Below are 26310 nucleotides of genomic sequence, written 5' to 3' on the forward strand. Positions count from 1 at the left end.
TGTGAAAAATGTCCATAAAAACCTGCCATTTTTCCCCAGTTGTCCTCCCAGCTAGTGTATCTTCCCATTTTATTTTGGATAGCTCCTCCCTCATAGCTGCAAAATTCCCTTTATTTAACTGAAGTACAGATGCTTCCGACTTCCTTTCCATTTCCCTTTCTAATTGCAGCTTAAAAGTAACCATACCATGGTCACTATTCCCTAATGGCTCCCCTACATCAAGGTCACTTATTAAGTCTGCGTCGCTGCACAGCACCCAGTCCAGAATCGACTTCCCCCTGGTAGGTTCCTCCACTAGCTGTTCCAAGAAAGTATCTCGTAGACATTCTATAAACTCGCTCTCTTGTGTTCCTGCCCCCGTCTGATTATCCCAGTCCACCTTCATGTTGAAGTCCCCCATAACTACTGTATTGCTACCACTTTGACATGCCACTCCTAATTCCTGATTTATACTACTACCGATATCTGAGCTACTTTTCGGAGGCCTGTAAATGACCCCCATTATATTCCTCTTGCCCTTGCAATTTCTTAATTCAATCCAAACAGACTCTACCTCACCTGTTTCAATGTCCTTCCTTTCAAACGCCTGAATCTCATTTCTTACCAACAGAGCTACCCCACCTCCTCTTCTTAACTTTCTGTCCTTTCTAAAGGACGTGTACCCTGGAACATTTATTTCCCAATCCTGCCCTTCCCGCAGCCATGTCTCCGTTATTCCGACAATGTCATAACCTCCCATTGCCATTTGCGCCTCAAGCTCATCCATTTTATTCCTTACATTCCTTGCATTCATACACAATACCTTGATGCCATACCTCCTTTCTCCCTCCACCTTGGTTCTTGGTGCATTCGTTCTTATTCTCCTATCACTTTTAACTCCCTTATTCCTTATTGTTTCACCGTCTATCGGAACCACCCCTATATTCTCTCTCCTATCTACTTCCCTATCAGTCCTGTTCCCTTCCCCCTGCCAAATTAGTTTAAATCAGCTCCGACAGCTTTATTAAACCTAACTGCCAGTATATTGGCCCCCTTCGCATTCAGGTGTAAACCATCCCTCCTGTATAGGTCCCGTCTTCCCCAGAAGAGATCCCAATGGTCACAAACCTTCTGCTGGGAATCCTAACAACACCCGGGCGTCAGATCCACGGGACGCGGAGGGAGCAAGAGTGTTGCAGGTTGACCGTGCAAACTTTGAGAACGGGGAAAACAAAATTGTAACCCGAGAAGTCTGTCGATGTCATCAGCCGGCAAGCCAGTTGGAAGGCTCCCTGCACAACCAGTCACTTCTCCCACCTGTCGAGCGGTGCGGCGGATTGGCGAGCGCCTGTGATTTCCTGTCGGCGCGACGGACATGGCAGGCTGCGCACGGCCCCCGCTGTTCTGTAAAGGCTGATCGGCAGCGCGCTGGGCCTGAGTGGGTGGGTAAGCAGAGGTGGGCAGAGGGTGTAGGAGAGGAGTAATGGGCAGGGGAAGTTATGGCGGTGCGAGGGGCAGTTAGAGGGAGGGATGAGTAGAAGGAGGGGTGGATAGGGAAGAGGTAAAAGGAGAGGGGCAGGGCGAGTAGGGGAGGGGTGATTAGAGGGTGAGAGACGGGTAGAGGGAGGAACAGGTTGAGGGGAGAGGCAGTAAAGGGGCGTGTATAGGATGGGGTGGGTAGAGGCAGAGCGAGTGGAGTGAGGGGTGAGTAGAGGTTGGGTAAAGGACTGGTCAGGTAGAGGGATGGTGGGTCGAGGGTGAATAGAGGCCTAGAGCCTGAGGAGTGAGCAGGAAATGCTGAGTCCTGATGCAGGCCAAAATGGACACAGCCTGTGAATGCTGACTACATCTCCACAGGGACCAAATAGGTTTCCCTCAGGTCAAGCAAAGGGTGAACTTGAGCTACCTACTCCTGACCTGTAACATTATCCTCCTAAAGTTATATCCTAAAGTTTAACATTACATATGTTGAAAGAAGAGAAAACATGCAGATGTTGTTGAAAATTTTCAATAAATATTTAGTTTGGCCCTTGATTTAGTCCAAGTTTTTTATTTTGGCCCTCGGTGAATTTGAGTTTGACACCCCTGCCATAGACTAACACGTTGATTGTAGACCATTGTAGATAAAATGACCGATCTTAAATTGCAATGTCCTGCACAAAGACAGGACCTTTCCTGATGTAACAAGGGGTTGCAGGGATGTGGGCAGGGCCAGAGCATCCCCTGATTTGGTGCCCAAGAAGAGCATTATGTTATGAACTAACAACCTTTTTCATTGTGTTTGAGACTAAAGGGATTTTGTTCGCATCAACACAATGGAAAATTAACTTCAAATAAATGGGGAAGGGGGTGAGGGAGGGATGGAAGGGAGGGGGAGAAAATGACACTGTATATATTTAAGAAGAAAAATGTCTGTATGTATCTTGGTCAATATGGTTTATCTTTCTTCTTTGGCTTGGCTTCGCGGACGAAGATTTATGGAGGGGGTAAAAAGTCCACATCAGCTGCAGGCTCGTTTGTGGCTGACAAGTCCGATGCGGGACAGGCAGACACGATTGCAGCGGTTGCAAGGGAAAATTGGTTGGTTGGGGTTGGGTGTTGGGTTTTTCCTCCTTTGCCTTTTGTTCGTGAGGTGGGCTCTGCGGTCTTCTTCAAAGGAGGTTGCTGCCCGCCAAACTGTGAGGCGCCAAGATGCACGGTTTGAGGCGTTATCAGCCCACTGGCGGTGGTCAATGTGGCAGGCACCAAGAGATTTCTTTAGGCAGTCCTTGTACCTTTTCTTTGGTGCACCTCTGGCACGGTGGCCAGTGGAGAGCTCGCCATATAACAGGATCTTGGGAAGGCGATGGTCCTCCATTCTGGAGACGTGACCCATCCAGCGCAGCTGGATCTTCAGCAGCGTGGACTCGATGCTGTCGACCTCTGCCATCTCGAGTACTTCGACGTTAGGGGTGTAAGCGCTCCAATGGATGTTGAGGATGGAGCGGAGACAACGCTGGTGGAAGCATTCTAGGAGCCGTAGGTGGTGCCGGTAGATGACCCATGATTCGGAGCCGAACAGGAGTGTGGGTATGACAACGGCTCTGTATACGCTTATCTTTGTGAGGTTTTTCAGTTGGTTGTTTTTCCAGACTCTTTTGTGTAGTCTTCCAAAGGCGCTATTTGCCTTGGCGAGTCTGTTGTCTATCTCATTGTCGATCCTTGCATCTGATGAAATGGTGCAGCCGAGATAGGTAAACTGGTTGACCGTTTTGAGTTTTGTGTGCCCGATGGAGATGTGGGGGGGCTGGTAGTCATGGTGGGGAGCTGGCTGATGGAGGACCTCAGTTTTCTTCAGGCTGACTTCCAGGCCAAACATTTTGGCAGTTTCCGCAAAGCAGGACGTCAAGCGCTGAAGAGCTGGCTCTGAATGGGCAACTAAAGCGGCATCATCTGCAAAGAGTAGTTCACGGACAAGTTTCTCTTGTGTCTTGGTGTGAGCTTGCAGGCGCCTCAGATTGAAGAGACTGCCATCCGTGCGGTACCGGATGTAAACAGCGTCTTCATTGTTGGGGTCTTTCATGGCTTGGTTCAGCATCATGCTGAAGAAGATTGAAAAGAGGGTTGGTGCGAGAACACAGCCTTGCTTCATGCCATTGTTAATGGAGAAGGGTTCAGAGAGCTCATTGCTGTATCTGACCCGACCTTGTTGGTTTTCGTGCAGTTGGATAATCATGTTGAGGAACTTTGGGGGACATCCGATGCGCTCTAGTATTTGCCAAAGCCCTTTCCTGCTCACGGTGTCGAAGGCTTTGGTGAGGTCAACAAAGGTGATGTAGAGTCCTTTGTTTTGTTCTCTGCACTTTTCTTGGAGCTGTCTGAGGGCAAAGACCATGTCAGTGGTTCCTCTGTTTGCGCGAAAGCCGCACTGTGATTCTGGGAGAATATTCTCAGCGACACTAGGTATTATTCTATTTAGTAGAATCCTAGCGAAGATTTTGCCTGCAATGTTGTCATCCTGGGCGACTTCAACGCTCGTGTCGGCAAAGACTCAGAAACCTGGCCAGGAATCCTGGGCAAGCATGGCGTCGGCAAGTGCAACGACAATGGGCGCCTCCTGTTGGAGCTCTGCGCAGAACAGCGACTTGTCATTACAAACACCCTTTTTCAGCAGAGGGACAGCCTTAAGACCACCTGGATGCATCCCCGATCCAAACACTGGCACCTCCTGGACTACATCCTGGTGCGAGAAAGTGACAAACAAGATGTGCTCCACACCAGGGTCGTGCCTAGCGCGGAATGCCACACTGACCACCGGCTGGTTCGCTGCAAGCTCAACCTTCACTTCAAGCCAAAGCCCAGGAACAATAAAGCCCCCAGAAAGAGGTTCAATGTTGGAAACCTGCAGTCAGACGAAGCGAGAGGAAACTTCCAGGCAAACCTCAAAGCAAAGCTCGACGTTGCAACCCGCCTCACGGACCCGTCCCCTGAAACCCTCTGGGATCAGTTGAAGACTACCATACTGCAATCCACTGAAGAGGTACTGGGCTTCTCCTCCTGGAAAAACAAGGACTGGTTTGACGAAAACAGCCAGGAAATCCAGGAGCTGCTGGCAAAGAAGCGAGCTGCCCACCAGGCTCACCTTACAAAGCCGTCCTGTCCAGAGAAGAAACAAGCCTTCCGTCGCGCATGCAGCCATCTTCAACGCAAACTCCGGGAGATCCAAAATGAGTGGTGGACTAGCCTCGCCAAACGAACACAGCTCAGCGCGGACATTGGCGACTTCAGGGGTTTCTACGAGGCTCTAAAGGCTGTGTACGGCCCCTCACCCCAAGTCCAAAGCCCGCTGCGCAGCAGCGGCAAAGTCCTCCTCAGCGACAAGATCTCCATCCTCAACCGATGGTCAGAACACCTCCAATCTCTTTTCAGTGCCAACCGCTCAGTCCAAGATTCCGCCCTGCTCCAGCTCCCTCAACAGCCCCTAAGGCTAGAGCTGGATGAGGTTCCCACCCTGGATGAGACATATAAGGCAATCGAACAACTGAAAAGTGGCAAAGCAGCAGGTATGGATGGAATCCCCCCAGAAGTCTGGAAGGCTGGCGGCAAAACTCTGCATGCCAAACTGCATGAGTTTTTCAAGCTTTGTTGGGACCAAGGTAAACTGCCTCAGGATCTTCGTGATGCCACCATCATCACCCTGTACAAAAACAAAGGCGAGAAATCAGACTGCTCAAACTACAGGGGAATCACGTTGCTCTCCATATGGTTTATAGTGTGAAAAAAAACCACAATGGAAAATTCACCAGACAATGGCAAATTCAAAATAATAGATTTAATTAAACAATTAATAACATAATACTTCTTACTTATCTCTAAACTTAACCCCACTATACCCAAATGTAAATGTGTGTGTGTGATAATTCAAAGTCCCATTTGAAAAGTCAATCTTTAAAGGTTCAGCATCATTTTAGTCTTGCTTGAAGGTCTAAAACCAGTGGTTTGCCAGCTTTTCCTTTTCACTCACATACCACTTTAAGTAATACCTATGCCATAAGTGCTCTGTGATTAGTAAGGGGTTGCTTAAGTGGTATGTGAGTGGGAAGGGAAGGTTGAGAACCACTCTTAAATTCTCAGTTCAGAAATAATTATAAAGCTCTTTTAAACCTATATCTTCAGGCCTTTTTACTCACAATTATGTTTTCCACATGAAAAATCTGCCCTCTTCTCAAGACAGCAAATGTGGCTAATTGCTTCCACAATGAATTCACAAATCCAGACAAGGGTTAAACAAACGTGGTCATCTTCCTCCACAATGAAGTCACAAACCAGACAAGGGTAAAACAAAGTGGCCAAACACAAAAATAGACCCAGTAGAAATCTGTCCTCTTTTCCAAAGAGACAGCAAAGTGGTCTTCATTAATTCAAAAGCCACAGATCCTGTGTTCCCTTCTAGGAGTAACAAATAGCACCAATTCTGATTACTGTAACTCAACCCTTTCACAAGGTTCCAAGCTTTGAATGTCACAGGGTTTTGACTTCTGTGAACTGCAAGCTGAAAATAAAAATTGTCTCCAAATCATGTGACTGTTACAACATCACTGAACTGAGTCCCAATTCTGAAACACATGGCCATCAGTTTTATTTCTACCAAAATTCTGTTCCTTTTTCAAAACCGTTCCATGTCCATTACAACCTCTGACCTCATCTCTGTTCAAGAGACTTAATTGGCTTTGATTAAAAACAGATGGCTTCCTCAGCAGTTCTTGAATAATTAAGACCCACTTGAAATCCATTAGCTGTCTGTCCAAGACACATCGACTCTGAGAATGAACACTCTTCTCAGAAAACAATGTTTCTCTGTAAATGCGCTGTGTCCTTTTGTGACCCTGTACCAACCCACAGCTAACTTACTAAGAATACAGATACAATATTTTAATTCTATAAATTTATTTTACTAAGATATTTTTATAAAAGAAATATATTTTAACATTAAATTAAAGGTTAACACAAATCTGTTTCAAGTGTGGGCTGCCTCAATGACTATCACCCAGTAACACTAACTTCTACTGTGATGAAATGCTGGTCATATTGTCACAATCACTCCACAGCAGATGCAATATTACTGGCTCTTCACTCTGTTCTAGAACACCTCGAAAACAGCATCTCCTACATTCAGCTGCTCTTCATCAACTATAGCTCAGCCTTCAATACCATTATTCCCTCAGAGCTGGTCAAGAAGCTACAAACTCTAGGCCTCTGTACTCCACTCTGCAACTGGATCCTTGACTTTCTCATCGGAAGACCTCATTTGGTATGAATTGGAAACAATGTCTCCTGCTCACTGATTATCCACACAGGCACACCCCAAGGATGTGTGCTAAGCCCACTGCTCTACTCATTACACACCCATGACTGTGTGGCCAGGCACAATTCCAATGCTACCTACAAGTTTGCCGATGACGCCACAGTTGTCAGCAGAATCACAAACAGCAAGGAGGAAACGTCCAGGAGTGAGACAGATGAGCTCCTAGAGTGCCGTCACACCAACAACCTTGCGCTCAACAATCAAGAAGATGATTGTGGACTTCAGGAGGAAGTCAGGGGAACACGATCCAGTCCTCATTGAGGGGTCAGAGGTGGAGAGGGCCAAGAACTTCAAATTCCTGGGTGTCAACATCTCTGAGGATCTGTCTTGGAGCCTCCATGTGGATGTAATCACAAAGAAGGCTTGCCAACAGCTGTACTTTGTGAGATGTCTGAGGAGATTTGGTATGTCACCAAAGACTCAAACTGCTATAAGTGTACCATTGAGAGCATTCTGGCTGATTCCATCACTGTCTGGTATGGAGGCACCAACTCTCAGGGCAAGAAAAAACACCAGAGGGTTGTTAACTTGGCCTGCGACATCACAGGCATCAGACTCCACTTCATCGAGGATGTCTATGTGTCTTTAAAAAAGTAGCCATTTACAATAATCCAAAATGGTCAGGACTGGGCCTATGTCGGATAAACATTTTTTTTTCGGAGAACAGATCATTTTTTAAAAAAACAGCGCAGTAGCAACAGCAAATCATTTGTAACAGTGTTTAAACAACAACTACAGACAACAAGTGAAAGATTTTTAAGCATTAAAATAATGTTTAATTCTGAGAAAAAAAATGCTGGCTGCTACCTCCCCAACAAGGCCCTGCTCCTGCTGTGAGCCAGAGGTCCCCGGTCAGTTTGGCTCTGAAAAAATTTGTATAAATGAGGATTTCTGATTTTTTTTTCAGATATCCTCATTTATCTGAATTTTAAAAAAAAAAATTGGATTAATGAGGATTTTGGAGAATCGGAGTTGTAGATAACGTTAAGGGAGAAGGGGTAGATTAGTAGGGATTTTTAAAAAAAATCCTTTTTATAATTAAGACTGGTAGTGAACTGAGGGTTTAACTATAGATCACGGATCATATCATAGAACAACATGATCACATCAGAGAAGCATAAAATATCTTGTATAAAAGAAATGTACATGTAGAATTGTTGTATTCAATACTATTTTTGAATTATGATTTAATTGTTTATTATAGAATTTGATGTCCTGAATGAAATAAATTATGTAATAATTATGGTTTTCTTCTAATTTACAAGTGATATGTGATATGTAGATGATATAATTTGATTTATGTTATCATTAATTTACCTTGTGTAAAGGGTTTTTGTTAAACAATAAAAATATTTTAAAAAGAAAGAAAAAAGCAGCGTCTATCCTCAAAGACCCTATACCACCCAGGCCTCGCCCTCTTCACTCTGCTACCATCAGGGAAGGAGCCTGAAGACAAGCACTCAACGGCACAAGGATGGTTTCTTCCCCACTGCCATCAGATTCCTGAATGATCAATGAACCAAAGACACTGCCTGACTTTTCATGCATTATTATTTTTATTTTTAATTTTTATATTATTGTAAGATGGTTATGATAGGAATGTTTGCCTTGTGACGCTGCCGCAAAACACCAAATTTCATGACTTGTTCGTGACAATAAATTCTGATTCTGAATTACTCCAGAAGAACTCCTTATAAAATTAGACACCTCTGCCTTCGACACAAGTCTCCTACTCTCTGCCCTAACTACTTAAAAAAAAAACTCAGTTAGACATCAATTTGAAATTGTTAAATTTAAGAAGGAAATGGACAGCTTAATTGCTGGAAATTTATGTTATGCATAGGAAGAACTGAGCATAAGATTACAGTCAAGGTATTGGCAGCAGGGATTCCAAACTTAGTAGTATTGATTTTGAAATCCTTTTGGAACTGCTAGCTTTTCCTGCAAGTTGGTCCCGATATAATTACAGAAATAGGGGGAATATAAGGGGAAACCTCTTCACACAGAGAATGCCAGCTGAAGTGGTGAATGTGGGCTCATTTTTAAAATTTCAGAAGAATTTGGACAGGTACATGGATGGGAGGGGTATGGAGGGCTATGGACAGGTACAGGTCATTGGGACGAGGCAAAAAACGGTTCGGTGCAGACTAGAAGGGCCAAAGGGGCCTGTTGATGTGCTGTAATGTTCTATGGTGCAAGGCCCCATCGACATCAGTGAGACTAAATGTAAATTGGTCCACCAATTTGATGACTGCCTGTGATGTGTCCTTGGGAGCTTGTAGAAAATACCAGTTACCAGCCATTTTAATTCCCCTTCTCAATCCCATGCAGACCTGTAGTCCTTGACCTCATTCATTACCAGGATGAAGCCAAATATAAGCCTGACGAATAGTTAAACATATTCTGGCAGGGTAACCTGAGACCCAACAGCATAAATATTGCATTTTCCAATTTTAGCTAATCTTGCCCTGATTGCTTTTCTCTCAAATTCTCTCTTCCCCCCCCCCCCCCCCGCCGCCAAGTAACATATCATCTCTTGGCTTCTCCCCAGTTCCTTCCCACCCCTTCATATTTAGACTTCACTGCTAACTTCACTTCCCAGCCCAATCTCCAAAAAAAAAAGGTTTCTTAACCAGAAACATTGACCATTTCCATCCACAGCTTCAACCTGAGCATTGGTTAATCAGGGTCTATACAACATTGTATTGTGACCGATGTGCTGGATGTAGTGGAAGAGTGTTGATTCTGATACACAGTGCCAGGGGCACCCTGGAATTTCACCAGCGCGCCAGTAGAATATTTACCTAAATGTCATTAGGAGAAGTAACTTCTTGTCCCCAACCCATATCTGATCACTGTTCCACATCCCTGCCAAGCACCACTGACTGAAGGTTTTATCTGTTAAAATATTGGATGGATGGCTTGTAATTTGTTGTTTGCAATTTTAATTGCTTTATTTGTTTTGCAATGTTCTTTAAATGTTGTGTTAACTTCCATGGAATATCAATAAAGCATTTTGGTTGGAGAGATTATGCTTAAGCAGAGGACCTTAAAAACAGAGACAGGATGTGAAGGAATTTCTTCAACCAGAGAATGGAGAATCTGTGGAATTTGTTGCCACAGGTAGTTGTGGAGGCCAAGCCAGAGATTGATAGGTTCTTGATTAGCAAGGGCATCAAGGATATGGGGAGAAGGCCTGGCAGTGGGGCTGAGAGGAGCAACTCATGGTTGAATGGTGCGGCAAACTCAATGGGCTGAATGGCCCATTTCTGCTCCTATGGTCTTATGATATAATAAACCAATACTTCACATTCAAAGAAACTGGAAACCTGGAAGTTTAAAGTGCCAACCCCAACAAAAGTTAGGGTCAGATGGGAATTTCAAACTAGATTGGTATTTGTTGACTAAGGAAGGGTAAATGGTATTGAGGTACAGATCTGAAAGGATCTAACTAAATGTTGGGGCACAAGGGATTAAATGGCTTCTTCCCTAGTTTTCAAAATATTTTGCAAAATGGAAGTTTTTTCCATTTACAGTCAGTCATCCATTGCAGAAATGTATCTGTGGGGCCCACCGTGAACATGCCGACATTGTACTCCTCTAGTAGTCCCGTTATTTGCCTCTCCCAGTTCTTGTTTAATTCACGTGCATCATTTTGTTTGTTTCAGATGAAACTAAGCTTAAACTCTGGAATGTCACTGTCAGTAAGAATGTACTGCATCTGCCTAGCATCTTCCATCACCTCCCACATCTACTGGCCAGAGAGGACACTTTTCAGCCTTCCATTTACTTGGGACAGAGGAGAATTGGAGGTGAGAGAAAAAAAGAACTTAAGAAGTAGGGCCACCTGTCAGCCATCCAGCCGCTTGTGGCTGTTTCACCATTCAGTAAGTCTGTGGTTGATACTTTACCACAACATAATTTTCCTGAGGAAGCTGGAGCCCCTGGAGGAAACCCACGCAGACATGGTGAGAACTCCTTACCAACAGCACAGGATTCGAACTCTGGTCCCAGTTGGTGTCGTTGTATCGGCATTGTGCTGACTGCTGCCCTGCTGGCACTGGTGGGTACCTTGAGCTCCTGGCTAGTTTTTCTCTTTAAGAAATTGTGTACAGGTCAGGACTGCCAAAGGAAGAATATACTTTGGAAAGGAAATGAAATGGTTCCCCAGATTAAATCTGAGATCAATATTTTGTCCAGCGAGGAGAAAGTAGATTGAGCTTGTACTCTCTGCATTTTCAGTGAATGAGGGATTATGTCATTTGAGTCACAGTCACGTTGCATGGAAAGTGGCTATTCAGCCCACCATAGGCACTCTTACTGTAATGGTTGGTGCAATACTATCACTGCTCCAGTAACCCAGGTTCAAATCCAGAACTCTAAGGTACTTGTACATTCTCCCCATGTCTGCTCTGGTTTCCTCCCACCCTTCGAAACCTACAGGATTGTAAATTAATTAGAGTATTTATTTGGGCGGCATGGGCTTGTGGGCCAGAAGGGCCGGTGACCTTGTTGTACGTTAAAATAAATAAAAATGTCCCTGCCAATCAGTGGGCATCCATACATATTAATAACATCTTCGTCACTTAGCCTATAACCTGCCACATCTGGGTAATTCACTTCCTCATCCTCACTGACTCAATGAGTCAGTGAATCTGCTTTCATTACACTCGCTCTCTGACAGTATATTCCAGCACTCATTGCTACCTTGTCACCTCAAAATGCTCTTGAACAGAGTGACTTGCCAGACCCATTTAGATCTGTTTTCCTTTGTGTTCCACAGTTTCGATAGTGATGGGAGTTCCCACTGTAAAGCGGGAGGTGCACAGTTATCTCATCGATACGTTGAACTCGCTCATTTATGAACTGACCCCTGAGGAGAAGCAAGACTGTGTGATTGTTGTACTCATTGCAGAGGTGAGTTGAAACCCTGAAGTTTAAAATTATAGGATTGAGTGGTGATCAAACAGAAACCAAAACAAAAGGTTTCAATTGAAAGAGCCAAGAACTATTTCTCCTACTTGAAGAATTTGGAAGAAAGTTAAAATAAAAAGATTCCTAGCTTTTTTCTAAAATCTATGTATGTTATCAAAGGATAGAAAATCACAGTGAAAAATTGAAGTACAAATCAGCCGTGATTGCATCCTGGGTGTGTATGGTAAGGTAGATTCAGTGCGGATGTTTTCCTTTGCATGACCATCTGGAGCTAGGGGCCATAGTTTGAGAAAAAAGATCTTCATTTAAGAGCATGGTGAGTTTTGGGAATTTTCTCTTCCTGAACTTTGTGGAGGTTGCTTCTTTGAGTACATTTAAGCTTGAGAGAACCAGTGTTGTGCTGTGGGGCATCAAGGGTTATGGGGAAGGAAGTGAAATTCGGGACCAGCTCTGACCAGCCTTGTTTCATTGGACAACAGAGTAGGCTTCAATTGTCTATCAAAATGCTCCTCCCCTTCCTATCCCCCTTTTTTAAAATCCCCTTCCCCACCCATTCTCATGCATTTCACTCTTTGGTTTCTTTCTGTTCCACCCTCCTTTCCACTTTGGATTCATCCCTTTCCCTCCTCCCCTTGGTTGTATTTGGTCTCTCCTATCACTATTGTCATCTCATGGGATTTGAGCACTGGCAGGCCTTTGTCCCTACCTATTACTCACTCTACCCTGTATGACTCCTCTTCCTCCATCTTGCTTCTTGGCTTCACTTGCTTTTCTCTCCCTCCATCTGCCATCTGTGTGTGTCTGTCATTCTTCACCTCTCCTGGTTCCCTATTGAGCCTGGTCTTGTCCTTCCCTCCTTGTCCTCATGGATCAGCTCTCAATTCTGATGAAGGGTTCCGTCCTGTAATGTTGACTATTCTTTTTCTTCCGCGGATGGTGCTTGACCTTCTGAGTTCTGCAGCAGATTGTGTGTTGCTCCAAATTCCAGCTATTCATTCCAGATACTTCCTGCATTCCCTGGTTTCTCCAAACAGATTCCTGGAACCTGGAAGTAGGAAGGGAACAGGATTGATTAGACCAGCTGCCAGATGAGGGCTCACTTTTGCCTCATTGACTTCTGCTCCTAATGTCAGTTCAGAAGACGATCAATCTGTGGACAGAGCATGGATGCAAGCAGCAGATGTTGTTCATGTACCGAGAGACTCTGACCTGAGTACAGCTGCTGCCTGGAATAATTACATATCTTATCCCTGATGGTTTCAGCACAGCTCTCAAAACAATACACAAGTAAGGTAGAAGCATTTGTAACAACTTCTGAATTTCTTCCCCAAGCCCATTTTAGCGAGATTGTCTATCATATAGTTTAAAAAAAAACAATCTGCAGGTTATTCAGCAATTTGAGCAAAATCAGTGGGAGATAAAGGAATGGTCTACATTTGGGCAAGGAACATTTCCATTGAAAATTGTGCTGGTTGGAGGAGTCACGTGATGGAGTAGTGGCCGTTCGGGAAAACCAGCCCTCTCCAGGAAAGTAGGAAAAAAATTAGGAAAAAGCAAAGCATAACAAAAACAGAATATAAGAAATAGAAGATAGATACAGAGAAGGTGGAACCCAAGAAGGAGAAAGTAAGAACAACTGGGAAAAAGAAGTAAAAGAATCGGCAGAGAAGAAAGAAGAAAAGCCTAACCTGCACGAAGGAACAGGACGCTGGGATGGCGAGGAGCGCCCGACCCTCAAGGTCAGTGCCTGCCCTGCGGAGTCACGACCCACCAGCCGGTGCACTACATAAATGGCTCTCGGAACCAAACAAGGGCCCTGCAGCCACACAGACTCCTGTTCGATCCATTGGCAACCTGAGCTCCAAATCCAAACCTCCAACACAATCAGGAATCCTTCAGCGCCTGAGGCCCTTTGGGGGCCTTTCTTGCTCTCAGTACCCTCTTGAATCCTGGCTTCGATTCCTGCTTCCCATGAGTCAGTCTCCAGCAACCCACAGTCTGTTTGGGTCCTTCGACTGCAAGTCACCAGCATCCCACAGCCTACATGGGTCCTTCAGCCACTGAGCCCTTCACTTGTCTGCTTCTTTGGTCACCATCCTGTAGCATTGTCTCCGATGTTTCTCTGTCTCAGCAGTGGGTGCTTTTTCGATTCAAGTGCCCTGCTCCCTGGAGTCTGCAACCCTTCATGGCCACTGCCCAGCACATCTTGGTCACAGTCTCATCAGTTGCAGGATTTTAATTGAAACAGCATTGGCTCCTGAACGGGCTGCTTAAAGCTAGTTCAGACCCACGCCAGTCGAACTGGGCAGTTGGGCCTTGTGCGGAAGCCTAGTGTCTCTGCTCTCCACTCTCCCCAGGTCTGCAACAGTGGGAGCGCTGCCATTTTCCCCACACTCCCCTGACCATCCTCCACCTGCCAGGACGAGTGCAACACAAACTAGCAAAACAACATCTCATATTCTGCCTGGGTAGCCTGTAGCCCAATAGTATGAAGATTGAATAGACCACTCACAGGTAATGTTTAACACCTCTACCCCCCACCCTCTCCTCCTGATCTTCCCACTTTTGTCCCCTTTACCATATTATCCCTCAACTCCTCCTGATCTTCCCACTTTTGTCCCCTTTACCATATTATCCCTCAACTCCTCCTGATATAATCCATCTACTTACACATTTCACCTATGGATCCCCTCCCCCATCTGGTTCCATCTGCCCTTCAACTTCCCCAATGGTTTCCATTATACCATCCTTACTGATCCAATTCCAGCGCTGGGAGGCTCATCACCCTCCAGCCTTTTGTCCCCAGCTTTACCATCCTTCATCCTTCCCACCAAGCCGACTCCTTCTGCCATCTTTTGACTTTGCTTCCATCTATCACTCACATGTCTGTCTCCCAATCTCATCTCTCCCCCAACTGGCTACACCTGCCAACTATTTTCATCCCTCTTCCTACCAGCCCTTGTCTCACCCCTCACCCCTTTTCCGGCTACTTTCCCTCTCCACTCATTGCTGCTCCAGTCTCACCCCAAAACATGGACAATTTCATCCTAATGATTCTTCCAGCTGTTTGATTGTTACTTCAGTTTCCATTGTTGCAGTCTCTTGTGCCAGCAAAACCATCGTTTCTTTCCGCAGCTATGACATACAAGCTGAAATACAACTGATTCCACAACATCTTGGTGCCTGGGCCCCATAATACGTGAAAGCCCCCACTTTAGTCCTATTGAACCGAGGGGCTTTGTAGTCATCAACAAAACTCAAAACTGCTAATTCTCGGCTTCAAAGCCTTCATTCTGAATTTTCCTGGAACCCCCTGCTTGGCACCTGTGACTTCACCAAGTGTTTCCACACCCAGAGTATTTGTACTTTCAAGTTCAGTTTCATGCTCTCACCTATCCCAGTCATGCCTTGTGAATCATGTCAAAGACACTGCTTCCACCACTTTTTAACGGAGTTCCAAAAGCTCATCATTTTTGTTCTAAATGAGCAACCACTTACTTTTAAATAGTGATTCTTAACTCTATATTCTGCAAAAGTAAAACTCCTCAGCACATCTATTCTTGTCTTTGATTCTTCAGGATCCTGTTTTTTAACAAAGTTTTCTTTCACTCTTCCAGACAATGCACACCAACTGTGCCCAACATTGCCTTAAAGATAACTGAATCAGAATTTATTGTTATGTACGCCACAAAATTTGTTTTTTTACGCCAACGTTATTGTCCACTACATGTACGAAAATTGCTATATATTGCATTTCCAAATCATTATATAAAAGAAACTGGGGCAGAGCGGTTAGTGTAGCAGTTAGTGGAGTAGTGTGATGCTATTACAGCGCCAGAGCCTGGAGTTCAAACCTGATGCTGTCTGGAAGAAGTTTGTACATTCTCCCCGTGACCTGCATGGGTTTTCCCAGGATGCTTCACTTTCCTCCCAACCTTCAAAATGTAGTGGCATTGTAGGCTAATTGAGGTATTCAAATGGCATGGGCTCTCCTTGTGATGTTGGGTGTTCGTCTTAAGGCTCCTGTACTTCCTTCCTGATGGTAGCAGTGAGAAGAGGGAATGGCCTGTGTGGTGAGGGTCCTTGAGGATAGAGGCTGCTTTCTTCAGACACTACCTCTCATAGATGTCCACGATGAAGTGAAGACTGTGCCTGTGATGGCACTGGCCAAGTTCGCAATTCTCTGTAGTCTTTACCTAGATGTTGTACGTTATTCAAGTTAACTTGATTGAACTGCATTAATGTTAATACATTGTTGTACACAGTGCTTCATCAGCCCCTATGTAACTAAAGTATAATCTCCCTACTTTTGTACTCCTTTGCCTAGCAATAAACAATAGTCCTCTGTGGGCATTGCTAATTGTTTCTGTACCTGTATACTAGTCTTTTGTGACTTGTACATCAGCTTACCTAAATGTCAGAGCTCTGCAATCTTTCATCATTTCAGTTGTGCAATTATATTTTTTTAATATGCCAAAAATGGACATTTTCCAAGATTAAGCCTTTTTATAGAACTTTGCCCACTCAATTGTCCTGTAATTTTCTTATTTAATATTTTTTTTAAATTTAATTTGTATCTGCAGGCCCTTTTGGCCCATGAGCCTGTGCCACCCAATTACCCCAAATTAACCTACAACCGCAGTATTTTTTGAAGGGAGGGAAGAAATACGAGCACCTGGAGGAAACCCACGTAGATCTGGGGAGAATGTACAAACTCTTAACAGTGTGGTATTTGAACCAGGGTTGCTGGCACTGTAACAGCATGGTGCTAACTGCTTTGCTAACCGTGCTGCCCACAAATTTTCACAAATTATTTTCCTATCTCATTTTGTGGTCAAACAAATTTAGCAACTATATTTTTGGTGCCTTAATCCAAGTTGTTTATGTAAATTGTAAAATGTCTATCATCCCAGCCCCATGGCAAGAACATCCCATGAACATGGCAGAAGTTTCTCAAGGCATTGTTCCAGACCCACTGACTTCAGCTGCTTCATCAATGACCTTCTTTCTGGGTAAATTATTGGAATGAATAATGGGGAATAAATTCCCACAGGATTCAATATTATTCTTATTGAGTGATATTAAGAACATTGAACCTGTTGAAATTGAATATGTATCAAAAGAATTTTTTTTAAATTGCTTTAGCAATAGCAAGAAAATGTATTGCCATAATTTGGAAGTCTGATACAGATTTGGGTATAGAAAGATGGCATGATGAAGTTCGGAGTTGTACACCACTTGAGAAAATTACTTATAATTTAAGAGACAAATATAATTTGGAAGATATGGAGCCCTTATTTACAAAATATGGATGTTAAAATTTTAATGAAGCTTTGACATTCCTTTCTCTTTAAGGTTTCAGTAAGAGACTTTAAAGTAATAGGCCCTCCTGTTGAGGGTCTCTTGTCCAGTTCTTACTCTTTTTCTTCTTTAGTAGGGGGATAGAGGGGGGGGAGGAGGGATGATATATGGTGGGGGCTTCTTATTTTTCTTTTTCCTTTTTATACCACATGTATTTGTATTGTTTTGAATTATCTGTAATCATGTGTTTTATTGTGTAGTTTTAAACAAATACTTTTTTTGAAAAGTGACCTTTCCATTAAAAATCCCAGGTGGGGATGTTAGCTGTGGTCGTGCCGTTCCATTTGTGACTCCTCAGAAGAGGAGTCAGCCACATGGCTACACGCAGCAAGACCCAGACACTGTTCAGGCTGGAAGAGTAACCTCGATGCCATAATATTCATAAATGATTGGCTTCCAGCATCCACAGTTGTGATTCTTGCTGTCGCACTCACCTAAAATTATTCCTCAATGTCTAGTGCTTCCACCCTCTGGAATGCTGCTCTTTGATCAGTGCTTTGATCAAAATTGGTTAACTTATGAAGAAAGAACCAATTTACATTAGAAAATTTGCAAATATGAAATATTTTCTATTAAATAGAAAACAAGTCAGCAGGGGCAGGGTTAAGATTAATGCACACTTATCTCCAACAATATTTGTTATTTACTGAGTTGTAATAAAAACAAATGGAAACTAAAGAAATAACTTTCTTCCCATACATCTTACTGAAGGAGAAATGAAATCATCTGCATCAAGTTTCAGTGACTTCTGTTTATTTCCTTAGTTGATCTTGTTTTTACCGAACTGCAGTATCTATGCACCTCTGTTTTTAACGAGATTCTGTTGCTCTTTGCCTGGGTTGATGCAGGATTTCAAACTAAAATGTTGACAGTTCCTTCGTCCCACAGATGAAGCTCACTATGCTGAGATTCTTCAGCATTTTTTTTTTGGAACCTCACAGGAGACCGCAGATGGAAGAATCGAAGCTAAAGGATCAAAGCAGGTCAAGCAGCATCTGTGGGGGAAAATAAAGTATTGTTGTCATCTTGAGCCGAAGCCATTTATTGAGGTGGAAGAATGTCAGAGAAGCCAGTGCAAAGAGGACAGGGTGGGAGAGATGCACTTCCTCCTCTCTGAGCTGAACATTCTGTCCTCACCAGAGGCCTCACCTTTTATCCCCACACATCTCAATATTATGAACTAACCAACCCCCATTCGTACTAACACAGAAACAACAATGGAAGATTCGTCAGACGGGGGTAAATTCAAAATAATAGATTTTATTAAACTATTAATCTCATAACAATTCTCACTTAACTCTAAACTTACTTAACCCCGCTATGCATGAATGTCATTGCATAAATGTGTGTGTCGTTGTCATACCCACACTCCTGTTCGGCTCCGAATCATGGGTCCTCTACCGGCATCACCTACGGCTCCTAGAACGCTTCCACCAGCGTTGTCTCCGCTCCATCCTCAACATCCATTGGAGCGCTTTCATCCCTAATGTCGAAGTACTCGAGATGGCAGAGGTCGACAGCATCGAGTCCACGCTGCTGAAGATCCAGCTGCGCTGGGTGGGTCACGTCTCCAGAATGGAGGACCATCGCCTTCCCAAGATCGTGTTATATGGCGAGCTCTCCACTGGCCACCGTGACAGAGGTGCACCAAAGAAAAGGTACAAGGACTGCCTAAAGAAATCTCTTGGTGCCTGCCACATTGACCACCGCCAGTGGGCTGATATCGCCTCAAACCGTGCATCTTGGCACCTCACAGTTTGGCGGGCAGCAACCTCCTTTGAAGAAGTCCGCAGAGCCCACCTCACTGACAAAAGGCAAAGGAGGAAAAACCCAACACCCAACCCCAACCAACCAATTTTCTCCTGCAGCCGCTGCAACTGTGTCTGCCTGTCCCGCATCGGACTTGTCAGCCACAAACGAGCCTGCAGCTGACGTGGACTTTTACCCCCTCCATAAATCTTCGTCCGTGAAGCCAAGCCAAAGAAGAAGAAATGTGTGTGTGTGTATTAAAGTCCAAACTATTTCAGTTTAAACTTGAGTCTGAAAAGTGATTTTAAGGCCCAGTATTTTAAAGTTTTGTTGAGCTTGAAGGTCTATTAAATTGTAGTTCAAAAGTGATTACGAGCAATAAAGGGCAGCACGGTCAGTGTAGTGGTTAAATGTTGTTTCAATTCCAGCAATCAGGACCAGAATTTGAATCTGGCACTGCCTGTAAGGAGTTTGTACATTCTCCCTGTGACTCCATGCGGTTTTCCCAGGGAGTCTGGTTTTCTCTCACCATGGGTTGTAGGTTAATTGAGCACACAGGCTCATGGGGTGAAAAGGGCCTGTTACTTTGCTGTATGTTTAAATTTAAAAATTTTAAACATTTATTATCAACCACGTTCTCCACTCCCCTCATCCCCTCCCAGTACAAGACACTCCAAATGTTAGTTTGAATTAATCACAGGGCAGGATGCAGAAGCCTCGCACATCACATTATATGTGGTTAAATTACAGAAACCTGGGTGTGGACGATGTTCTGCCAATCAGTATCTTTGCAGAGAATTATAGTGGAGTGTTGTCTTTTAAAAAATGATGTGATGACATTCGACTGCTTATGCCTGATATGTGAACCACAGATATTTACCAAGATACTAGAGACTGCAGATGCTGTAATCAAGCCCTCACCCCTTTTCCAAAAACTCACATTTTTTCCCTTCCTCCACCTGGTTCCATTTGCCATAATTTCCCCTCTCACCATGATTCCTGTATTTCCTGGCCATCCCCTGCTTCACCCCTCCCCTTCACCTAATTACTCCGGCCATCTCCCTTCGACATTGTCTTGATGCTGGATCTTGATCAGGAATGTCAACCATCTCTGTCTCTTCTGACGCAGTCTGACCCACTGAGTTCCTCTGGCAGTTTTTTTGCTGCAAATTTTGCAGCCGAGGTTATTTTCTGGAACTGACTTGGACTCCATGCTGTTACTCAATTACAACATTGCATCACTTTCAGATATTAGTTGAAAAAATAATTAATTGCAAACAGTTTTGTTGAAATGGATGTTGAGGCTCTTGTGAATTAAATTATATCTGGTTGCTTCTGTGTAATTTCCTTTCATTTGAATCCACTTTTGTTTGTTTCAGTCTTTTAGATGAGCAATTTTAAGAGAAAATAAAGAATTGTTCCCACATCTGGGTGAAACGATAAAGGGCCTTGACCTGAATCATTGACCACTTCTCCATGGATGCTGCATGACCTGCTGAGTCCCTTTGGCTCATGTGCCCCTTCTGTTCTTCACTTCCCCATTTGCCCCCTTTCCCAACCACCACACCCAGTCCCCTATCTGTTTTCATCCTCCCTCATTTTGGTTCCGTTCCCCATCCAACTTCATCTCATCATTGGATTCTTCCACTCTCTTTCCCTTTCACACACATACACTCGCACTCACTCGCTCACACACACCCCCACCCACCCCTTGGTTCCATCTGGTCTCTCTCTATAATCTCCATCTTCACCTTACGATATTCCAATCCCCCATGCCTTCCTGTGCAACTCATCTTCCTCCACCTCACCCCTTTGTTTCTCGTGGCTCTGTCTCCCTTTGTCTGGCACCTGCCCATCCCTTGACTCTGTCCCCTATATTTCACCTCCACCTGGCTAACAAATCCTTCATGGGACTCCTGTCCCAGTCCTCCCACATTGTCCTACTGGTCTTCAACCTGAAACATTAACTGGTTCTCTCTCCACAGATGCTTCCTGACCTGCTGAGGGTCCCTAGCATTTTCAGTTATTAGATTGAAACAGATTATTGGGTATTACCACGCAGTTTGTGAGAGTTTGCTGACATGCTCTCTACATTACAGAAGTGAGCTCATATCGTAGAAAAATTATTTAATTGCAAATGGCTATTATATTTCCTGACATGGTGAAAGTCAGTTTGGAAATGCAATTCATTCAATATAAGCATTGACCTCAAAGGCACTCTTAGCTTCAGAGCCTACACACAAAAAGATGGAAGAACAAACCAAAATTGAGAATGTATATTTGTAACAGAGCAGAAACTCCATATATTAGCAGCATATCTTTTACTTCTCTTTATCTTGTACTGAAAGGGGCACCAGGCAACACTAATGGTAACTCTTTGTCTGCATTATAGCAGGCAGAAGACCATTTACATGTTCTCTTACATGATGTTAAAAGAATCTTGAGTAAGTGTTCTGTGACATTTTAACCCCTGTGTGTGATGTGGCAAGGTGAAATTGCGGTTTTATGGATCAGCATGACTTTTTTGGGAACCAACTCTACTTTGAAGATTGTAGTGGGATGGATGGAATTCCATGGAATGGAACTGGCTGCAAACATGAAGCCAGCGCAATCCAGCCACCATTGGAGTTTTGCAGAATTTTGAACCAACATCTCTATTTTCTAAGGAGTCTGAGGAGATGTAGCATTGGATTTTAGCAGGTGCACTGAGGAAACCATACCGGCTGATTATAACATGGCCTATTTTGGAAACTCAAAACCCCAGAAACTCAGAAAGCTGCAAAAAAAGGCAGATGAAGCCAAGTGGACAGCACAATTAACATAGTGGTTAGTGCAAACCTGTTACAGCCCAGCAATTGTGACGGGGATCAAATCCTGCGCTGTCAGAAATTTGTACATTCTCCCATGTCTGTGTGGGTTTCCCTGGGGGCAATGGTTTCCTCCCACTGTTTGAAATGTACTGGGGGTTGTAGGTCAATTGGGTGTTATTGGGCAGCACAAGCTCAGGGCCAAAATGGCCTGTTACCAAGTTGCATACACAATACACTCCAAATTTGGCCTCACCAATGTCTTATACAACTTGACCATAACATCCCAACTCCTATACACAATACTTTGATTTATGAAGGCCAATATGCCAAAAGCTTTATTTTTGACCCTTCCTACTTGTGATGCCACTTTCAGGGAACTATGCATCTGTACTCCAGATCCCACTCTTCTACTGCTTTTCTCAGTTCTTTACTGTGGGCCCCTACCTTGGTTTTTCCTTCTAAAATGTAACATGATTCCAAAATTACTCTATGGATCACATTTAAGTTTGTATATGAATGCTTGTTCTTATATTCAACCTTTTGTGGTGGTGTCACGATGAAGCTCATTGACACAAGTTGCAGTGGATTATTTTGTCTGATGACTAGGTCAAATGAAGAATTTGATTGGAAAGGTTCCTAGCATTGATTTCCAATGGTGTCATTTTTCTTATTTTTAACTTCTCCCACAATGTGATTTTCATTTTCTGACATTTACTTTTGAGAGGGTCTTGTGCTTGTGGTGCAGCTCTTGTCAACACAGTGGTACTGTTCCAGTTGTGCTTCATTCATGGTTTATATGTGACTTGGAGGGACTAAGTTGTGCACTGAAGATTCATGCAGATGGAAACTTCAGGGGTACTGAAGTAGAGCTGTGCCATCTATCAGGTGATATGTTAAACAAGGTTTACATCTTGTTTTAAACATCCCATCGTGTTATTTGACAGAGCAGAAGAGTGCTATGATCTGACCAATACTTCTGCATCTTTCACACAACAAATTCCTGTTTGGGAGACTGCTGCTACGTTTCTTGGATTGCAACATGACTCCACCTCATTGGCTGTATGTAGGTTGAGGATGTCAAAGGCAGGGAGCCAGCTCATCATGTAATCTCATTCTTCTTGCACCTGGTCAGAGAGCAATGAACAGAACAGCAGAGAAACAGGCCCATTGGCCCTTGATATCTGTGTTGAACATGGCGCTTTTGCCTGGACATGATATATACCCCTTCATCCCCTGCTCATTCATGTGTCTATCTGACACCATCTTAAATACTGCTATCATATTGGTTTCCCCCATTGCTCTTGGGAGCCCGCTTCAGGCACCTACAACTTTGTCAAAAAAAAACTTGTCCCATAATTCTCCTTTAAACATTCCCTCTCATCTGAAGGTCGATGGAAATATTTAATGATCAAATCGCTATTGCCCACAAATCAGAAAATGTGCATTTCAAAATGTGAACAAAAGCCACAGTACTTTAATTGAAACCCCCATGTGATGGTTTCTTTCCAGAATGACATTCATCTAATATCATGGTTCGGTTAACTCCGACTATCATAACGTATGAGAACAATAAAGGGAGTGCAATGGATGGCAAGGCAGGCTTGAAACTTATATTTTCCTATCCTGTTGGAATTTATAATTTTCTAGTTGAAGTGATTCACAAGAATGATCCCTGGAATGAAGGGACTAGCATATGAGGAATGTTTGACTGCTCTTGGACTATACAATTTAGAGTTCAGAAGATTGAGGGGGAGACCTCATTAGAAATGTTTTGAATGTTGAAAGGCCTTGACAGAGTAGATGTGGTGAAGTTGTTTCCCGTGGTAGGGGAGTCAAGACCAAGAGGGCATAACTTCAGGATTGAAGGATGCCCATTTAAAACAGATGTGGATGAATTTCTTTAGCGAGGCAGAGAGTGAGTGGTTCAGGAGGCCAGCTCATTGGGTGTATTTGAGGCAGAGATTGATAGGTATCTGAATAGTCAGGGCATCAAAGGTTATAGGGAGAAGTCAGGGATTTGCGCCGAGTGGGAGAATTAATCAGCTCATGATGGATTGGCAAGGCAGACTTGATGGGCTGAATGGCCTATTTCTGCTCTTGTGTCTGTCTTATGGTCTTAAATAAAGTTGCATCACCACGGAATAAAGAGATTCTTTTTGCTGAACCAGATGGCAGCAACATCATCAAATAAGGAATTCCTTTATGCCACTTACTAGATACTGGACTCAAATTGTTCTCATTTTGGTTTGAGTAGGTGTGCAGTGGAATTAACAGTATGACTTGGTACCTATTGCCAGCAAGTTCCAAGCTATTTAATACACCATGGGGAGAATTTGCTTGGTATTTTAAGGTTAGGAAATGGATGGAAGCAATTTATTAGACTTTGTAAGTTCTGGAACTTTTTTTGCTCAACCAATGTTAGAACAGCAGCAACTATTTCCTCTGGCAGTTCATACATAATTTTGCATTGTTCAATAATGATTAAGTTGCCTGACTTCTTAGTGTTTTGTGAGTTGACCTGTGAGGTTTCAGTGAATGAGAAGCAAGGGGAGTGAAGCAGAAAACTGTCATGCCCTCACCTGACTGGAGAAATAATGGTTCATTACTCTATTAAATCATGGTGTGACCTAAATAAACAAAACTGTCAGGCTTGCTTAAAAATAAATAGTCACTCATGAGTCATCAGAATTTATTTCTACAAACTACAAATAGAATTTGTTTGTACAAAAGATAAAAATGTGACAAAGAATATCATTTCCTGCTGGGTGATTGTGGGAAGTGGTTTAGGAGAGAATGAAGCAACTGCAGGGTAAATGGACAGAAGAACACTCAACGTGGAACAAAAACCAGAAAGTTGGAAGTCTCAGCAGATCAAGCAGCATCTGTTGAGGTAAGAGTGTTTTGGGTCCAGAGCCTGCATCAGGACTGAGAATTAAAGCTAGACATACAGCATGGTAACAGGTCATTCTGGCCCATGAGCCTGTACCACCCGATTTAACCCCTGGTGCATTTTGAAGGGTTGGAGGAAACATGAGTGCCCAGAGGACATCCTATGGAGACATGGGGAGAGCGTACAAACTCCTTACAGACATCGCTGGATTCAAACCTTGGTGGCTGGCGCTGTAACAGCATTATGCTAACCACTACCCAAACCGTGCTGAAGGAAGAGTTGCTCGTGTAATGGAGAAGCAGGTAGAGGTTGGTAGGTGATTGGTGGAACTAGATGGTGAGGAGACATTGGCCAATCTTCTGGAGGAACACGGGGAGCAAGAGAACTGCTGGTGTTTTAGGCTGGAATCCTTCAGTAATATGTCCAAATGTCTTTTAAACCCTCATAATTGTGTCTGCTTCAATAGCCATGATGTCTCATGTCAAAATGTTCTAATCTGTTGGTGTTTCTTTATGATGGCCTTCTTTTTGTTTGGGAAAACAATTTCAATCAAAAAATGTACAGTTCTATGGCCCATTACTTTTCACCCAATACTTTTCCATCTTGAATAGCAGAATGAAGGTTGGAAGTTTGTTCTATGTGGACATGTTGTTCTGGGATGTGTATACTGATGGCTCAAGCAGTGTTATTTCCACTCCTGGTGGATCATCTTCTATTGATACCACACAAAGTATGGACCAAGGGATAGGAATCAAGAGCAGGCTCTCTAGGCCTGTTACACTTTTCCGCAAGATCATGGTTTATCCTGCCTATTTTTTTTCTTAGACAATATTGCAATAAGCTTTTCTCATTCCAAGTTCCTCAGTGTGGTATAATGATGAAAACTGATTATTTTGGTGGTTTTAATTTTAACATTTAGCAGTTTTGTCTTTACTGGAATCTGTAAGCCAAAAAGAAAGATGGACAAATTTTCGATGATGTATTTCAACCTTTTGAGGGGAAAAAAGAGCAAAACTTTCCAGTATTTAATGAGCACATAACTGAACAAAGCCAAGAAATTAAATTGAGAAATGTAGCTGAGGCAATGATGCATGAATAGCTTCAGATTCTGTTACACCAAGATGGGAAAGCAGGATGAGGTGTAGTAATGTAGGCCTAAAGCCATATTATAAATAATAGTTAACCAGGAAAGTCTGCAGATGGTGTGATTACAGAGCAGTACACAAAAATGCTGGAGAAACTCAACAGCTCATACAGCATCTATAGGAAGCATAGGGTAACTAAAATTTTGGGCTTGAACCCTTCGTCAAGGTAAGAACAAAAAGCAGACAGGTTCCTGAATAAAAATGGGGTAGGAGGATGGGGGAAATGGGAGGATCTCAGGCCAACAGGCAAGAGGTCATGGATATGGGAGGGAGGGCAGAAAAGAAAAAAAAGTTGGGAAGTGATGGGGCAGAGGATATAGCTTTCTGAATAGAGAGGAGAGGCAGTGAGGAGATGGAGGAGACAGGGAAAGGGGCTTCACAGAAACTGGAGAAGTCGATGTTTGTGTCAACTGGTTAGAGAATGCCCAGTTGAAATGTTAAGTGTTCCTCCAATTTGTTGTTAACCTTGGCATGAGACCATGGAGAGAGATGTCATTGTGGGAATGGGGGGTGGAAGTAAAATGATTGGCCACTGCAAAGTTCCTGTTATTGCAGCGGACAGTACGAAGGAACTCAACAGATATTCTCCCAGTCTAC

The 26310-nt window shown here is 43.5% G+C and overlaps 1 protein-coding gene across 4 annotated transcripts in view; it reads left to right on the forward strand.

Annotated features, from left to right (window-relative positions):
* The window catches only part of mgat4b (alpha-1,3-mannosyl-glycoprotein 4-beta-N-acetylglucosaminyltransferase B), a 166950-nt gene that overhangs the window by 70904 nt on the left and 69736 nt on the right, over window positions 1–26310 (forward strand). For all 4 annotated transcript variants that reach the window (XM_069897971.1, XM_069897969.1, XM_069897970.1 and 1 more), the window contains 2 exons: window positions 10492–10635; window positions 11607–11740. In XM_069897971.1, the coding sequence (XP_069754072.1) occupies window positions 10492–10635; window positions 11607–11740 (278 nt within the window). The remainder of the gene's footprint in view (window positions 1–10491; window positions 10636–11606; window positions 11741–26310) is intronic.

This window comes from Narcine bancroftii, chromosome 9 (assembly GCF_036971445.1).
Source record: "Narcine bancroftii isolate sNarBan1 chromosome 9, sNarBan1.hap1, whole genome shotgun sequence".
Classification (NCBI taxonomy): domain Eukaryota; kingdom Metazoa; phylum Chordata; class Chondrichthyes; order Torpediniformes; family Narcinidae; genus Narcine; species Narcine bancroftii.